This window comes from Leptosomus discolor, chromosome 6 (assembly GCF_034619465.1).
Source record: "Leptosomus discolor isolate bLepDis1 chromosome 6, bLepDis1.hap2, whole genome shotgun sequence".
NCBI lineage: Eukaryota > Metazoa > Chordata > Aves > Leptosomiformes > Leptosomidae > Leptosomus > Leptosomus discolor.
Window position 1 is genome coordinate 22,945,509 of NC_141396.1, and position 22,309 is coordinate 22,967,817.

The window sequence follows — 22,309 nt, forward strand, 5'->3', positions numbered from 1 at the left end:
CAAGGTCAAAAAGCTCTGTTTTGTGGATTGCTGAGGAGAGGGATATTTTTGCAGTGAGGAAGCAGAGCGCTATAAGGAGTACATTTTGTGCTGTTCACTTAAATTATGTTTTTAAGAACAGAAATTATCCCTGGTACATATTTGTGAACAAGGCTACCTCTCAGCTGGGCTTTTAGCCCTGACAAACAGCAGGATGGCATAAGGACAAAACATTCTTCTGGTTAGGGAACAGTTTGTAATACTGATTTTTTTTTTTAAATTTTTTTTTTTTTTTTGCATCTCTGCTATATCAAGGGTGCTTGAGTTTCTTTGTATTCAGTGAGGACGGCAGATGCCACAAGTTCAATAATATTTTTGGTGTTGTTCTCTCTTCAGAGACAATAGTCAGGCCTGTAAGGGACCTGTCTCAATCGAGTATATATGATCCATTTGCTGGAATGAAAACCCCGGGTCAACGGCAGCTGATTACATTACAGGAGCAAGTGAAAATGGGCATACTCACTGTTGATGAAGCTGTACTTCATTTTAAAGAGTGGCAACTGAACCAGAAAAAGAGATCAGAATCATTCCGGTTCCAGCAGGTACAGACTTATTCCACTGTTAAGAAATACAGCTGTCTCTCTAGGTATATATCACAAGCTGTTCAGTGTGGGTACATTTCTTTCCTGGTTGGAACAGGAAGACTGCTAACACAGTCCCCCAGCTAGCAGAGTTCTCTCCTGACATGGAGGAGCTGTGCCCATGCAGCAGCAGGCAGGTTTTACAGATCTGTTTGTCTTGCAGTGGTATTGTTAGTTTTTGGAGATCTGTACACTAGGAATTGGGCCAAATCCAGTTGGCTAAATTACCTTTCTAGAGGCCACCTAGCACCTGCATGCTGGTGGGGTACTTCTGTGATTATCAGTTCTCATCTGTTTCAGATAAGTGAAGACTCAGTGTCACAGATTGTGTGTTGACTTTAAAGTCCTACCTTGTAGATAGTCTGATCCCTTCCCAGGTGTTTGATGGCTCCAGGACTACCTGTTCTTTGCAGCTGGGCAAGGTCTGGCAACAGTCATTAGTGAAAGCACAGTGTTTGGGTGGCTTAGCTGAATGAGGGAGTCATTATGTTGGTGTAATGACTGGTGGAACTAGCAGTCATAATTTAAAATTTCCATTCTCAAGTTAGAGTAGGGCTCCCTCTTTAAAACCGCTGCCTGCTTCTTTTGGAGCCTTTTGTCCATGCTGCGGCAGTCTGTTGTCACACTTGAGGTGCTGGTCTCCACTGTATGATGCTGTTTTAGGAGCTGTCAGAACAAAGCGAAGACTTTTCTCTTGATTCTCACTTGAAAGGGTCCTCTCTACCCAGAAACAGTCAGAAGAATCCCTTCTGTCAATAAAGAACACAGTGCTACTTTAGTAGATATCTGTAGCAGAGTTGAAGTGGAATGCTCTGTGCTCCTTCCCATGAGCAACTTTCAAAGTCTCTACTCCAGATCTTGCCTCATAGTGCAGCAATTGCTTCGTCTGCTTTTCCACCTAATCAGGGGTTTCCTTACATAATGTACATATTTCCCTGCCGGAAAAGTTGTCTTTTTTTTTTTTTCCTCCCCACGTTTCCTTACTGTAAGGTGCAGTATGCTGCTACACAAGGGTGAAGAGACTTTGCTCCCAGTTACATTTCCAGGTGTCCCCTCTTGCTTCAGTGGGGACACCCTGAATTCTTTCCGAATTGTCCCTCACACTCTGGGGTGCATGGCACCCTTCTCTGTCCCTACAGGTAGAATTACCTGTTCATTAGTACAGAAAGGACTGTGCAATTACTTGATAATGGCTCTTGTTTCTGTGCCAGTGTCATAGTGGAAACAGAAGATGGGAGGGAGTTCTAAACCAAATGTGCTGCTTATCTGCAACTGCCAGTGACTGTGAATTTGACCTTAACTTACATAATGAACACCTGAAAAAACTTGGCTTCTGAAAGGCACACATGGATTTCTGAAGGGAACAGATTAAAACCTGTTGACATGGATTGGACTTCAGCCAGGTCTAGCAGGCTTTGTTACAACTTGGTTGCAAAGTTAGCTTAAGTATAATATTGGTATTGTCAGAAAGCTGCTCATCCTCCTTTGTCCAAAGCCCTGAAAAGAATATCTTGTGATATTTCTAGGAAAATCTGAAACGACTGCGAGACAGCATAACCAGGAGGCAAATGGAGAAGCAAAAAAAAGACAAAAGTGCAGGTAACAGTCTTCAATTCTGATGTTCTCTGGGAATGGAGCAGCTAAGACTATTAATAGGCTCTTCAGGCAGAAACGTCTCTGTGTGTATTGTAGATATGTGACATTTTAATGTTCACATCCATGTGCCTGTTGGCTAAAACATAGGGAGTTGCTTGACTCCTCAGTTTCCCAGTCTGAGGAAAGGATGCCCACATCTGTGGAGTGAATCTTGATCCATTCACATACAGTTGTGATCGCCCTTATGTGATTGTGTTTAACTTTGTTCTCGGGTGCAAAGCTGTCTCTCAGAGGCTATACTTGCATAAACCCTTCTGAGCTGCTCATATTCCCTTCCAGATTTGGAAATTACAGTACCCATTCGACACTCTCACAATACTTTGGGGAAACCAGAATGTGGAATATATGAATACACCCCCAGGAAAAACATTTTCCCACCGAAAAAGGAGTTAAAGCGAGGAGACTGGAAAACAGAAAGCACATCCAGCACAACAAGTAAGCAAACCCTGAGTGTCACCCTTTCTACAGGAAAGCTGGATGGAAAATGTTTCCCCAGCCTGACTCTAGAGTCAGCTCAGGGGATAAGAGTTCTGTTCCTGAATCCCAGTACTGACACCACCACTGCAAACCCTGCATGCCTCAGGCTGGCTCTTCTCAAAACTGTAAAAGCAATTCCCAGTACATCAAGTGGTTTGGGCATTCTATGTCTGCATCTCTGCAGAAGGAGAAAGAAAAGCTGAAAGCTGAGCAAAAGATTCCCGTGGGCCTTCTCAGGGAAGGCATATCACCTGTCTTCTGTTCTTAAAAGTAGATGGCAGATGCTCTCAGAAAAAAGTCCCTTGCTGTGACTCTCAGCAGCTCTTCTGATCTGAAGGGTCAAGTTATGCTACAGGCTGGGAACCAGTCTCTACATGTTGTTTCCTCAGTTGTTGTAGATAAAGGACATAATTTTTCATTGGTAACTGTGGGACCTCTTGAATGACTTGGACAGTCCGCACATTTTTGTTATCTTTGTTTTTTATTAGGTTTAATTTGTGCAAATTAAATCCCTGCATTCTCGCTGTTACTGCAACCTGAGCAATTCTTGCAGAAATCATTAAGATTATTTTGGCCTTCTGAAAGGAAAACTGAATCGTGGTGAGGTTACCATCTTTGTGGCTCTTCGCAAGATACAGCTGTCACGCTTCCAGAGTAGGTGCCAGAGGCAGATGACTGAGCCAGTAACTTGCATATAAGCAGTTGTGAGAGAACGTTAACGAGCTGGCAGAGGTCACTGTGTGCAGCTCGGCTCTCTTTCCCATGGTATGATTGTGATAACTGACCCTAAAAGTATTTAGCACTCTTAAGTGCTACTGTATGTACCAGCTGATAATCAGAGCTACCTCACCAAGGCTAGGGAGGGACTGCATATTATGAGAAAACTCCTCTAGCCTCCATTTCAACATATAGGTTTCTGAATGTCTCAGTATTGCATGGCCCTATAGAACATTATGTGTTTACGTCTGAAACCAGCCATTGCAGTGTAGGATATGTTTGTGAGTTGCTGTCTACTTCAGACATGGAGTGACTGCAAAAACATTCCCTGCTTGCAGTCCATACAAGTTAAATGGGTTTGCATAAATGGTTGCTGAAGGTAGTTTGAACAAACGTGTCATTTTTAGATCTGAAATAGACTAGGAAACGTTCCTGTGATGAGTAAGGATTGTTTTGAGAGGAGATGGTGAACAGCTAGTGGGAACAATAACCTCTCAAGCAGTCACTTATTCCAGGAATGAATATGTGACAGTGCTCAGAGCCATCTACCTCCTCACAGTTGTTAAGGTCACGGGGACTGATAATATAAATATACGTAAGTGTTGGGTGTGCAACACTTGTGAAAATATTTACCTGCTTGCCAGCTGATACTGGCATTGTATCCTTTCAGTTAGATTATGGTTGTGAGTGTTTAACCAGAAGCCTGGACCTAGATAGGGCAGAAATCTGCTAGAAAGAAAGTAAAATTTAATGGTTTGGCCCCGTAATATGTGTTGTATGAAATCCCATTGTTTGGATCCTGAACAGTAAAAATAACAGTGGAAATAAATTATTCTAAACAACCATTAAATGATGTGTGCAAGAGGTAAGGATGACATTAGAAGGAGTCCTGAGTTAGCAATTTGCAGTTAAATCACCAGGATTTAATAATCACTTTGTTTTCTCTTGTTTACTCACTCCAGGTAGTGCAAGTAATCGCTCCAGCACTCGGAGCGTACTGAGTATCAGCAGTGGGATGGAAGGGGACAGTGAGGTAAGCTCTCACCTCTGCTATACACTGGTTCACTGTTCTCAAGTACATGGCTTTGTTTTCATGCAAAAGAAAAGGAGCTCAGGGCTAGCACTGCATTTGCAGAAATGGCAAAATGTAGCCACTTCTGTTGTGAAGCTAACAAGAACCAAATTCTGCTGTTCTGTAAACTCTCTTTTTCATTTTGTAGGACAATGAAGTCCCAGAAACAACTAGAAGCCGCAGCCCAGTTGCCCACCAAGCGGAGAGGCTGCCCTTCCCAGAAAGGCCTCCCAGAGTGCCTCCTCGAGGTGCAAGCAGGTAAAGCTAAAATGCAGCTCAAACATGAGCTTTCAGTGAATCACTATGAAAGTCTTGGGCAGAAAGCAAGGTAGGCAGCAAATGTGTCTTTCAACAAAATCTGCCAGACTATTATCTATAAACGCACACAGTTAGGAATTGTAAGGTCCATGTTTCTCATCTGTAGTACTTGGTGGAATTGGTTTCCTAGTTCGTAACATGCCTGTTGCAGTGCTGTTACTGTGGTCCACACGCTGCAAGGGGCAGCTCTAGTGAAGCACACAATGCTTGCCATGATAAGACTGACCCAGGTGGAGTAGCATCCTGCCCTGGCAGAGATTTAGTAGCTGATACTCCTAAGAAGATCCTCTTGGAACACACAAAGTGTAGTGCAGAGGGAATTCCCTTTTGGCCTTCCCTTGGACGTTTTTTCTTTTTTACAAATTTGAGATATCTTCAAAGCACACTTGTGTACATGTGTGATTGGCCTCAAAGTACGAATTGCACTAGTTTTATAAAAGGTATTGAGGGGTTTTGCCTTGATTTGATCAGACCACCACAAACTTAGGTAACTTGTAAACATTCCTTTAGTCCAACCACTGCAAGTGTATGAAATCCAGGCCCCAGAGGCTTATCTAAGTACAGATGCTAATACAATTCTCCAACTGTTAAAATAGTAATTAGAAATGGGTGGGTGCAGTAAGTTCTGTATGTTGGCTTGGATCTGGCAAGAACATACCTGGAATTTATCTGTAGTTAGTTTGAAAAAGATTTTTAATCTTTTGATCTCTTCCTATTGCTCTTCATCTAATTTTCAGGGGAAAGCTACTATACCATGAAATAATAGAATTAGTGCAGCTGAAGAGCAGAAGAAATAACTTTGACAGAAACAGGGCTCCGTCACCTTAGCATCTGCTTTGTTGCTGAATCACTGATAGCCTTGTATGACTACTGCTTGTACAGTATTCTTGGCTACCATGTTACTGCATGCAATGTTGTTCCAGAACCCTGGTCTCTACTGTTTGTTTTTGGTTTTTTTTAATGCATTTGTATTCTCTGTCTTTTTATAGGCCTGTAAGCTGTGAAGGCTTTTATCCTCCACCTGTGCCCCCAAGAGGTCGCTGAATCTGTCAACATCTGTGGAATGAGATTTTTGTTTGTATGTGTGGTTGTACAGATATTTTTGGGTTGTCTTAAGTTATTTATAAGTGGGAGTCAAACGTTTTCTTCCCCTTCCTCCTCCCTAAAGCTCTGGTGACTTTTTCTGTGATTTTCACTGAGACTGCTTGGCCTTCTGTAACTTTTCTGCTTGGAAGAATTTTGGTGCTTTGGGACTTCAAGAAAAAGTATTATGGTTGGGAAGGAGAACGCTGATGTGTCTTTGCAGCCCTGCACCAACATGAAGTTTCCCTTTGACCGAGAAAGAGCACATGTCCTTTTAGAAACTAAATCCTGATGAGCATTGTTACCAAAACCCTTGATACAACCTACAAGGGCTTGACTGGAAAATTTGCTTGAAAAAGTGAAGAAAGTAAGTTGTTTGAAGACTTTGAAGAACACTCATTACAGCAGGACCAGGTGAATGTACTGCTGTTTGGCTTAACATTTTGGGTATGGACATACTGACCTTTCAGAAGTGTAGAATCTCCCTCTAGCAATCATTAAACCATGGGAGGATGAGAAGTTGTCTTTATTCAAGAACGTATTTTGCATACAGCCTTGAAAATGCCTTTCCCCTTCCCTCCCTGAAGAGGACAGACGTTAACAAGATGTTGTGTGTGCTTCATTTACCATGAAAATTCCCAAGGCAGCTGGCAAGGGACCTGCTGTATCACAAAAGAACTGTACTTAAACCTTCTTTGGGGAGGGTTGTATGTATGTTGTTACTTGAAATCACATGACTGACCGCTCAAATTAGAGGGAGGAATTGCCAGCAACGCTGTGTTCTGTATCTCTCCCATGGGTTCCTTGTAGAAGCAACATGAAGGTGTTTCACTGCATGCTCTGGAATAGTATAGTGAGTCTTCAGGTATAAACGTGCACCCCTCCCAAACACTGGCCCTGTAGTTAGCCTGCTGCCGTTGAAGCAGGCAGCCTGGGGCTGGGCTCTGCTTGCTCTGCTCTTCCTTCCTAGCAATGTCAATCTGCAACAGCTGTGTCCAGCCTTTTTGCTGCCTGAGGTCTTACAAACTTCAGGAGAGCTTCCTGCTTTGGCTCTCTGTGTTCCAAATGTAGAAAGCATGTAGAGCAGAAATTAAGTTTGATTCCTCATCTCAAGGGCCTCGAATGATGGAAGTGAGGTGTTTTGTTTTTTTGAGTGTGGTTTTTTTGTTGCAGATGGGAATTCTGCAAGATAACATTCAGGGTAGATAGAGAATTAGGCATCATTACCTGCTTGGTTTTCAAGCTGTTCCCCCTCTTGCAGCCCTGAGAGGGACCTAGATACATCTGTATTAGGTGATCCCTCAGGTACAGGTAGGACACGCAAAGCTTCTGTCCTGTGATGTAAGCTCCCCTTGACCTGTAAGAGAGCAGGGGATAGAGTTGTAGCTCCTTTCTTTTGCACGGTGGCAAAGCCAATGTGAGGAGCTGCAGCAGTGATAGAAGGCAACTGTGACTCAGCCAGCACTGAGTGAAGGTGGAGAAGCCCCGGCTGCTCTCAGGGATTTAGGCATAAGCTAAATATCATGTACACATTAAATTGATAGGGTATGACTCCAAATACAGTTCATATAGCCTCTCCTTTCAATGACAGAGGGTTGCAGGTGTTGTGCTGCAGGCCTATAGCTACAGAGGTTACCTCTTTTTTTTTCTTTTTTAAAGGACCTCAGTGCCTTCTCCAGTAACTCTGCACTACAGGCTCTCACTGACTGTCAAACTGACAAAGTTTGCTCTTTGTTCACAGTAGCCAGGGGAATGGTGAGGTGGGACCTGCCTTCCTGTGCTCTTCTTGGAACAGAACCAAGTTCCCAGCACTATTTAGTCAAATTGGAAGCATGGAAGGAGGTTTTGGTGCTGAAATGAGGAAAATGGTAGCATATGAATAAGTGAAAGAAACAGGGATAAAAGAAATAAACTAAAAGAGGAAATTCAACAGCTTGATTGTCTTCAGCTGTCACACATGCTTTGGTGTGCACACAGCTCCCTGGTTTTGCTGAAAAGTTCCCAGTCTCCTTAGTGCTGGCTGCAGCTGTGCTCCATCGCTTGGAGCTGTGATGTGACAGCAGGAATTTATCTGCTTCCACATCTGCCAGGCACAACAACAGGTGGAACTGTAGGATGTGGGGAAAACTCTAACAAGGTTTAGTGGTGTTGATAGAGCTAGGACAAAGGTTGGACTCTATGATCTTGAAGGTCTCTTCCAGCCAAAACTGTTCTATGATTCTAAGGCAGGAAGAGAAGACCAAAATATGAAACTATGTAATGTGGAAGGCTCCCTTTCAAAGCTGTTGGACTGAAGCAGCCCAAGCATCCACCTTCCCCAGCTAATTTTTAGTTCTGCACCCCCTGCATGCGATAGCCAAATGTCTTCTGTAGGAGGGGTTTATCTGAACTGTAGCTGAGTGTTTGCCGTTGCACAGTCCTAACAGCAGGGCTGTGAACTGGATTTTTATAGCAAGTGCTGCAGTGAGATTGGCTTATATGCAAATTGCTGAAAAGTAGCTCCTAAGTAGCCTTTCAGTCTCTCTCCTGTTTGCAGCTTAGATACTTGCTTAGTCTGGTCTGACCTATCATATAAAAACAAGTGATAGTGGGGCTTTGGTTTGGAGGAGAGGTGAGCTGGGACAGGTGGGGCTGAGAAATACTACAAATGCAGTTTGTTTAGGCCCCTTCTGCACTGCGTAAAGGGAGGGAACTTGAAGATGCAGCTGTAGTCTCAGGCCTTCCCGTCTTACTTTCTCTTTGTAACTTCTCCTGGATTAGTTAGGGATCTCACTGACCAGCAGTGACAGCAAAACTATCACCCTATCACCTAGAAGAAAAGGAACAGCACTAAAATAGCTTCACTGTTAAATGCAGGTAAACAATTGGGGTGCAGGCATGACTTTCAAGTCTCTTGCAGGCCAGCAGAGATGCACCTTCTTAGCTGCCAAAATGTGTGTTCCAGAGTGGTTTGGTTTTGGTTTGTTGCTTTAAGCTTCTTACAACTCAATGTACAGAGTCCTTATATCTGTAGACCCTGTTGGTGCCAGTGAGCATGCGCTGTGTATTGCTCCCACCCACGATGAGAAGTGCACGGAAACTGAAGCTTAGAAGAGACCGGAGAAGAAAACTGCATGCAGCCAGTGCTGGTTACTCAAGAATATGCTGGGGGGGAGGGGGAGGGGGGGGGGGGGGGGCACATCAGGGAGTGGGAATAAAGTGTGTTTCTGTTGAACATTAGAGCTCAAGGACTGAACAGATAATAAAATTGCTGGTAAAAAGCAAATGGCCTGCCCACCTGTAGGGGCATCAGCCACTCCACCAAGCTCAGGTGGCACCTGGCTGGTCTGGGGAAAGCGTTTGCTCTTTGCACAGCATGCCTCACAAAACACGCTGCGGCAGGTGGCAGTGGCTGGCCCTGTTGTTGACTGAGAGACTTAAGTACTGAATAAACTAAGATGCTGAAGCCTTATCTCTGTCTCCCAAGGGTAAGCTACTCTGTTTTGGACTGGGATACAACAACTAGAAAGAAAGATACGGCATTATCAAAGCTGTCTAGTTGTGGGGGGGGTTTAAATGAAATATAAATAGGGGGTTTGAATGGGTTTTAGCAAGTATTTGTCTCTACAAGGATCTTGATTCTACTGAAGTAGGAGATTGTGAACGTACTAGCTGGAAAAGGCTTCATATAAACATAGCTTGCTAAAATATGTTCAGGGAAGGTAGAGTGAATGTGTAAGCTTTTAGTATCGGTATGGTGGTCAGTGGTAAACAGGGAAAACATTTCACATCATTCCTACAAAGCATGGATGGCATGCGACAACATGGTGGAGTTCCTGCATTCAGCTCGTGTCCTTCACGGTCCGTCTATTTGTTGGCTTGTGCAATATTTCAGAAGATGGTGTAGCCCCTATTTTTTTCTTTTAATATTATGCCTGATAGTCTCTGCAAACTGCATTTGTTCAGTTTAGAAATAGTCTTACCAATGAGCGCTTAATACTGGGAGCTTTTTGGCTTGGGGCTTTGGTTTGGTTAGTTTTTTTTTGCTTTGAGCTTCTAGCTTGGGCTAGTTCCAAGTTCACACACAGGTCTGCAGGCTTTATCTTAGCCAGGACTGACAGAAAACGTACCGTCCGTTACGTCCGGGGGCAGCTTTGCCCCCTCGGTACCTGCCCCTCAGGCAGGTGAGGCTTTTTGCACTTCAGTGCTCATTCCTCCTGCTTGTACAAGCGGTGTAGAAAACGGGACCGCATGTGTTTGAGGGTACTTGCACGCAGCCTTGTTACTTCATTCACCAACGCGCCCTGCTTTTATCAATTCTACAGTCCTTCCGCTAATTAAAAACCAACTGCGCTTCACCCTGCTCACGCTGAAGGCCGTACTCTCATAAGTGCCCGCGGTGTCCGGGCGTTCCGGGTCCCGCCCGCAGCCGCCGACCCCTCCGCTCAGGCGGGGGAGCGCCGAGGGCGAGGCCCAGGCCCGGCCCCTCGCAGCGCTCCGCCGCTCGGCTTGGCTCCTGGCGGCCGCCGTCGGCGCCGCGCTTCCGGCGTCCGGCCGGATGACGTGGCCGGGCGGAGCGGAAGTGCCGTCGCAGGTCGGCGTTGGCGGCGGGGCGCGGGCCGGCTCCGCGGCGGGGCCTGCTGCGTGCGCGGGGACGCCGAGGCCCGAGATGGCGGCGTCCGGGCTGCAGCTCTGCGCGGCCGCCGCGCTGCTCCTCCTCCTCCTCCTGTGCCTGCCGCTGCGCGCCCGCGCCGACGAGCACGAGCACACGGTGAGGCGGGGCCCGGCCTCCCTTGGGGGCGCCGCGGCGCTCGGGCCGCGGCCCCGGCCTCCCCGCCCGCGGGCACTGCTGCCGCCGAGGGGCGGCGGCCCGGAGAGCGCGGCCTCGCGGGCGGGGGGAGCGGGGAGCGACGGGTCGCAGCTTGGCGGAGAGCGGGCGCGGCGGGCGGGCGGGTGGCGGCCCTGGCGGCAGGCGGGTGGCTGCCGCCCCGCTGGGCTTCCTTGTCTTCTCCGCTGCTCGGGTTATTTCGACCGCGTGGGCCGAGTTTGTGCGGGATCGGGTCCTGTTCTCCCTGATTCGGCGTGAGCGGGGCGCTCGGAAGCTCAGGGAAGGGCCACTGGAGTTTTCTGATCTGGTTTGGACATCCTTGTGTCAGCCGCTAGCGTGGCAGCCGGGCGGGCGGGTGCGGTAGCGCTGAGTGAACTGCGGCGTGTCCCACCTTTTCCTGGAGCAGATAAAGGCCCGGGCAGGTTGATGTGCTCTGTTCGAAGGCGGCTGCCTTGCTGTTTGACTTGCACTCTGCGGGAGCAGGCATTGCTTCCGGGAGGATGTTTGCATTTGCTTCGGAGCGAAAGTGCCAGCCGGAGCGGGGCTTCTGCGCTGGCTGCGTGGTGACAGCCCGGTGGGGACGCGCTTCGGTGTGACAGCTGGTTTCTGGGAGGGGGAAGTGTAGCGTGGGGCTAGACTGAGGAGTAAGAGCGAGACAGGGGGCTTCTTGGACTGGGAACACCGGCAGGGACCCCTAAGGATAATGGGTGCACGAAATACTGCTGACTTTATCCTCGTACCAGTCGGGGAGCGCTCATTTTTCTAAAGTGCTTGCAATGTCACCCAAAAGGATCTCGAGGCAGCAGGTACCAGTGCTTCATCAGTTTCTGGTTTTGTGTTGGAGTGTTGTTTCCCATGGCTCTTGGTGTGGGAGGGTGGAGGTCCGTGCGATGAGCTAAGATGGGGTTTTGGAATGAGACTTTGCTGAAAACCATCCCTGTTTCCTCACAAGTGGAGTGGATTAGAGTGTGGCTGTGATGAAACACGGTGTCTGCCTGTCAGAGCTTTTATGCTTTTGAGCAGCCTGGCTGGTGAGCACTTGCTCAGTTTCTTAACATAGCTTTTTTTAAGCATGGTATGGTGAGCTTAATAAGTGTGTTTAATAAAACAGATAAATAGCATTGATAGTTTTTGTATAAGCAATAGTTAATTAGTTGCCTAATTCCATGCAGTTTGAGACTCGAACTGTTTAGGGTTGTCTCTATTTTTTTAAAAGCTAATGGGAGTTATCAGTGCTGCAGTTAGTGACAGAAAAGTCAAGCTAATATTCAGTGCTTTCAAGGAATAGATATTCTTTGAACTAGCTTAGGTCCCAGTTTTGTTGCTGAACTTGTGTTTTAGGGTTAGGTTTCTGCTGAGATGTTTTTCAGCATAGCACTGTGTTTATTTTAGAGGCTGTTTGACTTGAAGGATTCCTAATTATTCATTTAATATCGGTAGCCGTCTGGGGAAAAAAGGATTTTATAAAGCTGTCATTGAGTTTATTTATTTTTGAGTTCTCACTTCAAAAGAGAGTTCTAATGGGTTTTAGGTCTTCTGAATGATTGCCTAAACAGTTACCGATGGAAATCACAAATTCCTTTTGAAGGCTTGTCATTTTTTCATCTAAATTACTCAGCTCTTCAAGATTATAACTGTGTCTCTTGGTTCTCATTCACATGGTGTCCAGTTTAGTAATATCACACGGTAGGTTAGGAATAGTTGATGTAGGAAGACAGTTACCTTTTTTTGGAAGACTATCTCCTTGCTTAGATATTTTGGTAGTCCAGTGTTGTACAGGAGATTAGAGTGGAAGTGTTAATAGCATGAGTGAAACATGAACAGGGTTGTTGTAGTAGTATAGTGATTTTTGAGATTAAGAACCTGAATGCAATGTTCCTTAAATACTGTATTTTACTAAATTTCAGTTTTGGATATGATTGCAGTTGGAAGATTAATCTCTCTCTAACCGAAGTGCTTTATTACATTTTGGAGGCTCTGCTTGCTTTTGAGGAAGTGGAGGGGGAATAGTAGTATACCAATTCAGGACTTGAACTTCAAAATGTGAATTTTCACTAACTTTAAGACTTGAGTCCTAATGGTAGGAATACACACCGTTATGCGCTGCTGTTTCCTTATCGGTGCTTTGGTGTGCAGCTTCTTGTGCCCGAGCACTTATTTGTATCTGGGCGAAGGTGTGTCGTTCCATCTTGCCACAGTCTGCTTTTAACTGCCGATGTACAGGGCCTTATCTGTGTTGAGCGTGCTGAACATTTAGAAGTACTGACTTAAGTGTTTAATGCTCTGTGTTAGCAAGTTAATTTTTAAATTTATTTCCTGCTGTTATAACACGTAATATTATACAATATTTATAAAATAATACGTGTTCTGTAATATGTGGTTTTGTATTAATATAAATTGTCCGTTAATGTTTTATATGTGTCCATTTTATAACTGTAGGACTGCATAAGCAAATATTATAAAAGCTAGTTGTGAGTGGACTCCTCGTGAAGCTCTAGGACTATAAATACTAGTGTTTCTGGAGATATTAGGTACAGATAGCTTCACTGGATCAACAGCTAAATCCTTTGTCTTCAATTTGAGTTAGTATTTAAAAACGGTGTCTACATTTCTTTAGGGGAAGAATAGTATAAATGCAATTATATGATGAAGACTTGGGCATTTAAAATGAATAGTAAGTGAAGCTGGGATTTGACACAGCGTTTAAAATCTTTATTAGCAAAAGTCCCTGCAGCAGCGTAACTTCAGGCCACACCAGAACAATTTATCAGAAACTAACTGAAATCTTGTCTGCTGGTTCTTTAACTTATTGTCATGCTTCAGAGTGTGTAATGTACCTGCTTTTTGTCTGTATACTGATAATTGCACCATTTTTTGACAGCTGGCCTTTTACTTGTAGAAGTGGTAGATGAGAAATTGGTGGCCTTATCACAATATATGCTGATCCTGCAGAAGCAGGGTTGATGGGCTCCTGCCTGGCCTTTGGTTTCACATATTCTGTTGCTGGACTTGTTGGAGTTGGTGAGAAAGTAGACAAACCATAAAAGTATTCTGAAATATCCTGTGGATTTTGTTGCAGGAGAATGGTCTAGGGAGTAAGTAGCATTTTAACTTCAATGTTGCTTCGATTTAATTATCAGTGCTCTGTAAGCATGGAAATACATAACAGACATTGAAGAACAAGCAAAACCCAGCCTATACTGCATAGTAAAATTCCTGATTTGTAATGATTTTTGTTTGACTTTTAGCCTGATGAAGTGTGTTAAAGCCCTGAGCCTGTAAAGTAAGTTTAAAATTATGAAATTTGTGCAGTATCTGTAAATTGTCAATTAGAGAAGCACTGTAGGAAACACTTCAGTGCATGTAAAAATACCTCTTTGCATATGAAGTTGTGTGCAGACAAGCAGCCTAATTCCTTTTTGAAGTCCTCGAGGTTCCATTTTGAAGAGGTGAAATAAATGTCACAGAAACAGGACGTGGTGTGCCTGAGCAACCTTGTACATCTAGGAAGTGTAACCGTAAAAGGACTGTTTGTACAAGAGTTCAGACTGTGCTGCCGGTACAGTTCTAGCCACGTTTTGGTGAGGTCTGCAGTTCAGAGAGAAATGAAGAGATGTTACTAGAAATAACCTGCTTTATCTGAAAGAGAGCATGAGGCTGAAATCCACAGTGTAATAAGACTATGGATGTGAGCTGCAAGCATTGAATTTTATCACAGTGTTTAATAGATGGAGTGTCTATAAGATACTGGGGACTAGAAGCCTGGGATATTACTTGCCAGTTGGGTCTTTAACTTTCTGCCTCTGTCCTGCTTCTGCAGCTTTGCTCTGCCAGTAACAGATAAAGTCAGTCCTTTTGCCCCTGAAAGATGTGGTGGTGTTCAAGGAGCTGCATTGTGGAAAGCCTCCCTGCAAACATCAACTTGAGAGAAGGAGTAAAATTGCATACTTTCTGGAAGAAGCTGTCTTGATTTGAATTTATTTTGCTGAGTCATCACATAAGATTTGGTAGTTATAATCCTCTCTATGCCTCCACCATTTTTTGCAAAAAAAGTATCAACAACCTGCCAGTCTCATACCCTTTTCTGCAGCCTTTCATATACTGACTTAATCTAGCCTTAATTGGTTTATAGAATAAATAGTTTATTTCTAGCGATACCATCTTAATTTCTGTGGTTGTGCAAAGAGAACATGAAGTTGCTTTCCACATCACGAGTGCCCTATTGGACAGCAGAAAAGGAAGATGCATGTACTGTGCCGAAGACAGTCTCAGTATTGCTATGCTCGCATAGATTTAAAACCGTACAGGTGTATGCAAATTGTCTTTCTATTAAGGCTCGATGTGGTGCACACACCTGAGATTTTCGTAGTTGTGTCATCATGGAAGGAGTCTGTGCTTGGCCAGGTCAAACTGCCCAAGCTTCATTTGATATTCTGCAGGGGACTAGAATGGTAGCGTTGCCTTTTTGCCAGCATAGATGGGTTTAACGTTATTTTAGCTTGTGCATGCACAGCATCTCTGTAGCCCGGTGCTCTGAACAGGCAGTGTGACTGTATTGTGCTGCTTTGGAACAGATGTCCCCAGCTGTGATGAGGGCTGTAGCTGATATGTGGTTGCACTTGAGGTGCAGATTTATCCTCCACCACCTGGGTGGCAATTATGGACAAAAGTTTCTGAAGGTTTGCCTCCCGTTAATCAGATGGTACCAGCATACGGTAGGTAACTTTTCTTGATGCAGAGACTTGTTCAGGCTGCCCCTGTGGTTTTGTGTAGTTGAAATAGATCATTATATACATTATAACTCCATACAGTTACTGAAATCACTGAGCTGTTATTGAGCTTAGTGCAGAAAAAGATGCAAAGCCAAACATGCTCTGCTTACAGAACGCGTACTACATTTTTCATAAGTTACAGTATAAATGGTATTTAAAATTGTGTTTTGTACTCTTATGTTTGGAAGTAGGGAACTCTGAATTCTGGCACCATTACCAAGTTGTTAAGTGCTTGTGTTTGTGAATTTAATTAGGATCCCTGAGCTATATCCAGTGCATTGTCCCTTCGTATGAACCAAAGCCAGAAGAGCTTGCTGAGATACACCAGGGTAGAGATTGCAGCATCTTATTTACTGACCTTTTTTGCCTGGACCGATGTCCATCTTCTGGCATGTGGCTGCCTTTCCACCATCTAATTCTGTGCAAACGAGTCAGGAAAGAGAATGAAGAACAAAAAAGTTCTGAGACAGCAGTACTACAGTACTGCAAAGTAAGTCCTTCATGTTAGGAAGATGTTTGGCACTTGTTTTCATGAAGGATGAAGGTAAAATTGCATTGACACATAAGTGTAATTCTAGCTACTAGATTTATGTCACTCAAATTATCTGGAGTCTACTGTGCAGATCATATAATCATAGAATGGTTGGGCTTGGAAGGGTCCTTAAAGATCACCTAGTTCCAACCCCCATGCCGTGGGCAGGGACACCTTCCACTAGACCAGGTTGCTCCAAGCCCCATCCAGCCTGGCCTTGAACACTGCCAGGGAGGGGGCAGCCACAGCTTCTCTGGGCAACCTGTTCCAGTGTCTCACCACCCTCACAGTGAAGAACTTCTTCCTGATATCTAATCTAAATCTTCCCTCTTTCAGCTTAAAACTGTTACCCCTTGTCTTATCAGTATACACCCTGATAAAGAGTCCCTCTATACGTTTCCTATATGTGCCCTTTTAAGTACTGGAAGGCAGCTATAAGGTCTCCCCGGAGCCTTCTCTTCTCCAGGCTGAACATCCCCTCATAGGGGAAGTGCTCCAGCACCCTGAGCATCTTTGTGACCCTTTTCTGGACATGCTCAAACATGTCCCTGTCTTTCTTATGCTGGGGGCCCCAGAGCTGGACACAGTACTGCAGGTGGGGTCTCACCAGAGCAGATCATTAATTTTACTTCAAATTATTTTAGTGTGACATTTTATTTCGTTACTGCTTCCCTCTGTTGCAAGCCCCAGTAGTTTAGATACAGCTGTAATAGGAATATGTTTGTTTCTTTTCTAAAAGTCCTGTGGCAGTGATGGGTCAAATAGTGACTCAGGATCCTTATCGTCTGTGAAATGAGATCAAGAAATTTTTATTTAGATCTCTTAAAATCACAATGATTCTTGGTGAATTTAACTCATTGGATGTGTGACGTGGATATTCTTGCATGTTGTAGCCAACTCCTTTTGTTTGTTCTGTACCTGAATTGATAGGGAGTTCTTGGTACTTTTTATGTTTTCTGGAATCTGACAGAATTTCAATGAGTCAAAGTATTTTGCTTGCTGGTTAGGTAGCAGAAGATAAGGAAATTATCACACAGTTGGTTATGCAAAGTTTATATTGCTGTATTACAATTTTTGAAAGAGACTGTTGGAGTCTTCACATACTGTCTTACTCCATGTTGGTTTTGACTATGAGTTATTGCTGACTTGCCTGCTAAGATTAACAGAAAGCAGTAGGACTTTGATTTGCTCTGTTGCATTCAGAGCTCAGAGGGTACAGTTGAACAGTTGCTCATAAGCCAATATCAGAACAGTAAAAGTAAGAATTCAGGGTTCTTCTATTTTATCCAGTGTGTCTAAGGCTGATCAGTTCCTCGTGAAATGAGAATAATTTCTTCAATGTGTTCTTTCTGCCGAGAATGAAAGATGGTGCTACGGACCTGAAATTTTCTTCCTGTTTTCTATGGCTCCAAGTTCTCCACAGTTTGCAGGAGGGTCTACGTATGCTGAAAGAAGATATAAAAAAGCATGACAGTAGTTGAAACTACTGCAAGACTGACAGTGTGCTGCCCAAAATCTGACTGGTACTGGTACAGCATCTCAGAGTGCTGCGGCTCCCTTGGAACCAGGGCTTTCTTTAGCAACTTATTTTATCTTTCTCATAGTGTGACATTTTTGCTGGAAGGTATGTTGTATGTTAGCCTTTTCCAAACCTAGAAGTCCTTGTATAGAGGTGACAGAGTAGTCCTAAAGGATACTCTAGTTTTTGTCTTGCCTAAATAAGAACTGTTTTCCTGTAAGTGTAACTTATTTGTTTTAGATGCTTTGATACTGTGAAGGCAGTAATGAAAAAGGAAAGAAAAGAAAACAAAAAAAACCCAAACCGCTACAGACTTGAACTCTTTGGTAGCACTGAGTTCTTGCCACCAAATTACCTTATCATCGGGGTAAGATTATAAGCATGAGATGCCGTGACAGGGGAACATTTAAACACGTCTTTATAATTGAGCAAAACACAACAAATGATGTAGGGAGAAGAAAATCTGTTTGAGTTTCTACAAGATGCCACCCCCACCCCCAAATTCAGGCTGAAGATGCTTAAGCTGGGTTTCTTACTACAGCCCTCTTAGTTTTGGGAGGGTGCTGGGAGCACCTGAGGGACTTGCTGATTGCAAGTGAGGCGTAGCCTGGGATGGCTGATGTGCCGTAGTGGTCCTGAACAGATTTCTCTTGTGCTCTTCTGAGATGGTTGTGAGAAAGGAAAAAGTAATAAATGTAGACTGAATTCTTTGCTTATGTTTGATTTGGTCCTTTTTCTCTCCAGAGCAGACTGATGGCATCCTAGAGTCATTGTGGGAAAAACTTGAAGGCCCTGAAGGAGGGCTAAGCATCACGTGGATAAGAGACAAGCAAAGATCAAATTTGTTATTGTAGATGTGGTGATTACAATGTACTTACATTATTTGATCGGAAAATATAACAAGATTTTGAATAATATGTTCTTAAGAAGTTGATTTCTGTCACTCAAACATGATCTGGTATAGTTCCAAAAATGCAGAGGTCCCAGCTCCGTATGAAGCACGTCAGAAACAAGAAACTAAAACGGTGGTCAATGCTTTCTTTATTCAGGCACTGTCGAAGATGAATTCACAGGCCTAAGGATGTTGTCATATTCTATTACTGAAGGTTGAACAGAGACATAGCTCAGTTCACACGTAAGCTGTTGCTTTACAAGGAGTAATGCTAAAGTGGGCTCTTCACAAGTTAAGACCATTTTGAGAAAAGGCTGAAAATATATTCTGCAGCTGTTCAAGGGAGAAACAGAAGACCTGCTAGGTATAACAGACTAGAGAGAGATATGGACCAACTTGTCCCTTGCTGCATTGGCAAGAGCTAGAGGTGGTATCATAGTGCAGATCTGCTGCTTCTGCTGCTGAGGGGGCTGGGACTGTGATTTTTCCTTCTTTCTTCCTTCTTTCCCAAGTCACTTGGAAGCTGGGCAACTGTGCTGCACTGGTACAACCTTTTTGGTTGCTGGCAGAGAGGAGGAATGTCTACTTTTTCTTGCTGTGTTGTTTACTCTTTCGTTGCTCCTTCATTGACATTCTTTACCTGTCAGAAATGTTCTGAAGTGTGTGCTCTGCATATGGGCAGGCTTGTGAAACCGATAAATGTTTGGTCTCCACTGCAGCTCAGAATGAGATTAGTAAGATATTTAAAATTTCTTGATGGAGATCGCTCACATAAGAGACTGAAATAACCCTTCTGTGTCTGTAAAAAAAAAAAAAAAAAAAAAAAAACAACCCAACAAAACAGATGAGGCTTGTGATTGAGATGATGTGTTTAGTATAAAGGGATTAAATTATTTCCCAAAGCATGTTTGTTTAAATGCTTGAGTTTAACTTTTCAACACCTCACCTGAAGAATTTATTGCATTCCACGTGTAGCTAAATATTTTTGAGTTAACCTGTTGGTATGACTGTGGTTAATCAGAATAAATGGAGTTGAAGAGCCTTTGTTCATTTGTTAAGAAGGAAGATGCAGACAGAATTCATCTGTGCCCTAGGAAATAGTTATGGTTAGTCAACATTTGACTTTCTTTTCCTCTCCAATGTGTTCTGTGTTTGTGCATTGCCTTAAAATAGTACTTTATTCTTCTGTCCTTTTAAAACAAAATCAGGATCTACATGGTGATTATGCTTGCAGGTGTATACAGTTAGAAGTAAGGCTTTTTTTCTGCCTTAGAAGTTAGGTCACTGTCTCTTCTAATCTGTTGAGATTATAGTAATTGAAGAAGTTGTGTTGGGTGAGAGGCTTTGTAATAACCAGCAAACCTGATGATGCATTCAGATATAGTGCAAACAATGATTTCAAATCACTTAATTCTCCTAGATACTGATAGATGAATGACTTTAACAACTTCTTTGTTGTTGAAAAGTTATAGGGGCTTGAAACAAATTACTGGTTCCTAGCCAAGAAATAAGTTTTCCTGGCTAACAGTAGCTGTGGAAAGTGAAGGGTGGATGTTCCCAGAAAGAATTCATGGCAGCCAGCAGACTCCGTGCTGTTCATTTTTTTTACTGTGAGAATGTTGGAAATGCATCAAAATACAATCCTTCTGTCTGACTTTTTTGTCTCCTAGCTACTGTAGGTATGCCACAGTTTAATTTTAGTGTTTCCTGTGAGGCGTTGCACTCCTCTGGGAATTTTGAATATAATTTATACCGTTACAAAAATGGAAAGGAGTCGCATTTTAGGAAAATACAGTATACCTGTTACCATGGGTAGATTGCCTGATTTATTTGCTAAGATCTTGTTTAAAAAGACATTAGTTTGGTATTTTATTTCTTTCAGTGGAGATAAGTAGGATTTTGCTTTTAACTGATGTGTGTTTCCACAAAATTTGTAGAAGTTTGTTTATTTTTGAGACTACTGCTTTTCTCCACTTCTGCTTTCTGCATCTTCTGCTTCTCTATTAAGTTTGTATGGATCTCCCTCTTCTGATACTTCAATGATAGGCTCTAAGAAAGTGTATGATTAACAAAGCTTTTTTTTTTTTTGTAGGAAAGCAGGCTGAAAATCTTGTCTTAGAATCCCTGCCACCCAAAAGGCAGAAATACTCAACTGTCTTCAAATGTAACTGTTGCTTGTGATTGATTGAAAAATCCTGCCTTGCTAGTTAGTATGAATGAATGAGTTTCTAGAATATTTTTATTCTGCTGGGCTTCTCATCTAACTCAATAACTTTATCTTTCAGTACCAAGATAAAGAGGAAGTTGTTTTATGGATGAATACAGTAGGACCCTACCACAATCGCCAAGAAACATACAAATACTTCTCTCTTCCTTTCTGTGTGGGATCAAAAAAAAGCATCAGCCATTACCATGAAACCCTAGGAGAAGCACTTCAAGGAGTTGAATTGGAATTTAGTGGTCTTGACATCAAATTTAAAGGTAAGCAATTGAAAGTGCGTTTCGTCACTTAAAAAAACCCCATGAACCCATAAAACTTGATTTTTTGAACTAGAAGAACTGAAAGTTTGCTGCTGCTGGCAACTGTGTTTTGTATTGTGTCTTGGAACATCCTGCAAGGTTGTCTACTACGATTGTCTTTTCAGTTTACAGTAAGGTTTTAATCTATATGCCCTTTAAGGAAGATGCTTGCAGCAAATATGTGCTTCTGAAGTAGCTAATTACATTTTATAAAGTAAAACTTTTCTGCATACAAATGATTAGAAGTCTGTTTACTGGAATGAATGTTCTGGAATTATCAATTCTGAAGATGTAATTTTTTCCTGTAATGTCGAATACTTGCAGACTGTAGTTGGGAAGAAGTAGCAAGGGCTCAACATCTCAAAGTTCCACTTGACACAAAGTTAATTATTGTATCCTTCTGGTTACTGTCTAGTTTTACATAACTTTATATTATTGGCTCTCACTCATCATATGCCAGTCAGGATGGAGCTGGTCTAGGATTTTCTTTTGTTTCCTGCCCTCTCCCTCTTTCCATATTGTTCCAGAGATGACATTTAGCTGCCTCTGCAAATACGTTTCTTGGTGTTAGGGGCCGAGTCTTCTGCTGCGTAATTTCTCTCTGTGTATTCTTTGGTACCCAGAGTCTTTTCAGATAGCTAACGGGTAATTGCACAGCTTCAAATAACAACAGATTCTTTTTGTCTGTATTGAATTTTAACATTTATATATTTAATCCAATCTATGTTTCTGTGTATATATATTTTTCCCCACCCCCTAGAGGGCTACACTTTATTGCATTACCAGTGCTTAACTGGATGGAGAACTTAAGTACAGTATCTCTTGTATTTGCATTTGCAATCAGATGGGAGGTAGTTTCTATACGTTACAAAAGCTTTATCCAAAACTGGACATCTGCAAAATAAGAGACTTGATGATGTTTTTGTTACAAGTAGGATAAGTGGAATAAAAGATTAAAAGTTTGTTAAAATGGTAAATTCTTCATAAATTTTTAAGTTGCGTGAGGGATAGCATCTCTGCATTAAAGGAACTTGGAGTTGAATCTTTCCTTTTAAGAAAGGAACTGTACCTGCACAAACACTGGAAAACAGTCCTGTTACTGGTTTGCAAGACTTATAGCCTGCCTAAAATTTTATTCAATGTGGGAGAAATAGTTTTCCTGTCATAGAATATGCTCAGAAATGCAAAATGGGAAGAACAGAGGAGACAAATGGCAGCAATTCAACATGGCTGTGAAGATTAAGTAAAACTTCTGTTCTTAAAATATGATAAATATTTATTTTTATGGCCAGTTATATGTGTAATTTTTACTTCCTTTAATTGC

At 42.9% G+C, this 22,309-nt stretch overlaps 2 protein-coding genes across 2 annotated transcripts in view; both read left to right on the top strand.

Moving 5' to 3' along the window:
* The window catches only part of PIK3AP1 (phosphoinositide-3-kinase adaptor protein 1), a 46,950-nt gene extending 40,607 nt beyond the window's left edge, over positions 1-6,343 (top strand). Inside the window, exons 12-17 of the mRNA XM_086466732.1 lie at positions 376-581; positions 2,147-2,219; positions 2,556-2,711; positions 4,433-4,503; positions 4,691-4,800; positions 5,850-6,343. Coding sequence (XP_086322858.1) covers positions 376-581; positions 2,147-2,219; positions 2,556-2,711; positions 4,433-4,503; positions 4,691-4,800; positions 5,850-5,904 — 671 coding nt within the window. The 3' untranslated portion in view covers positions 5,905-6,343. The remainder of the gene's footprint in view (positions 1-375; positions 582-2,146; positions 2,220-2,555; positions 2,712-4,432; positions 4,504-4,690; positions 4,801-5,849) is intronic.
* Positions 6,344-10,591: 4,248 nt separating this feature from the next.
* TM9SF3 (transmembrane 9 superfamily member 3) overlaps positions 10,592-22,309 on the top strand; it is a 53,983-nt gene continuing 42,265 nt past the window's right edge. Inside the window, exons 1-2 of the mRNA XM_086467296.1 lie at positions 10,592-10,693; positions 20,751-20,946. Of these exons, the coding sequence (XP_086323422.1) occupies positions 10,592-10,693; positions 20,751-20,946 (298 nt within the window). The remainder of the gene's footprint in view (positions 10,694-20,750; positions 20,947-22,309) is intronic.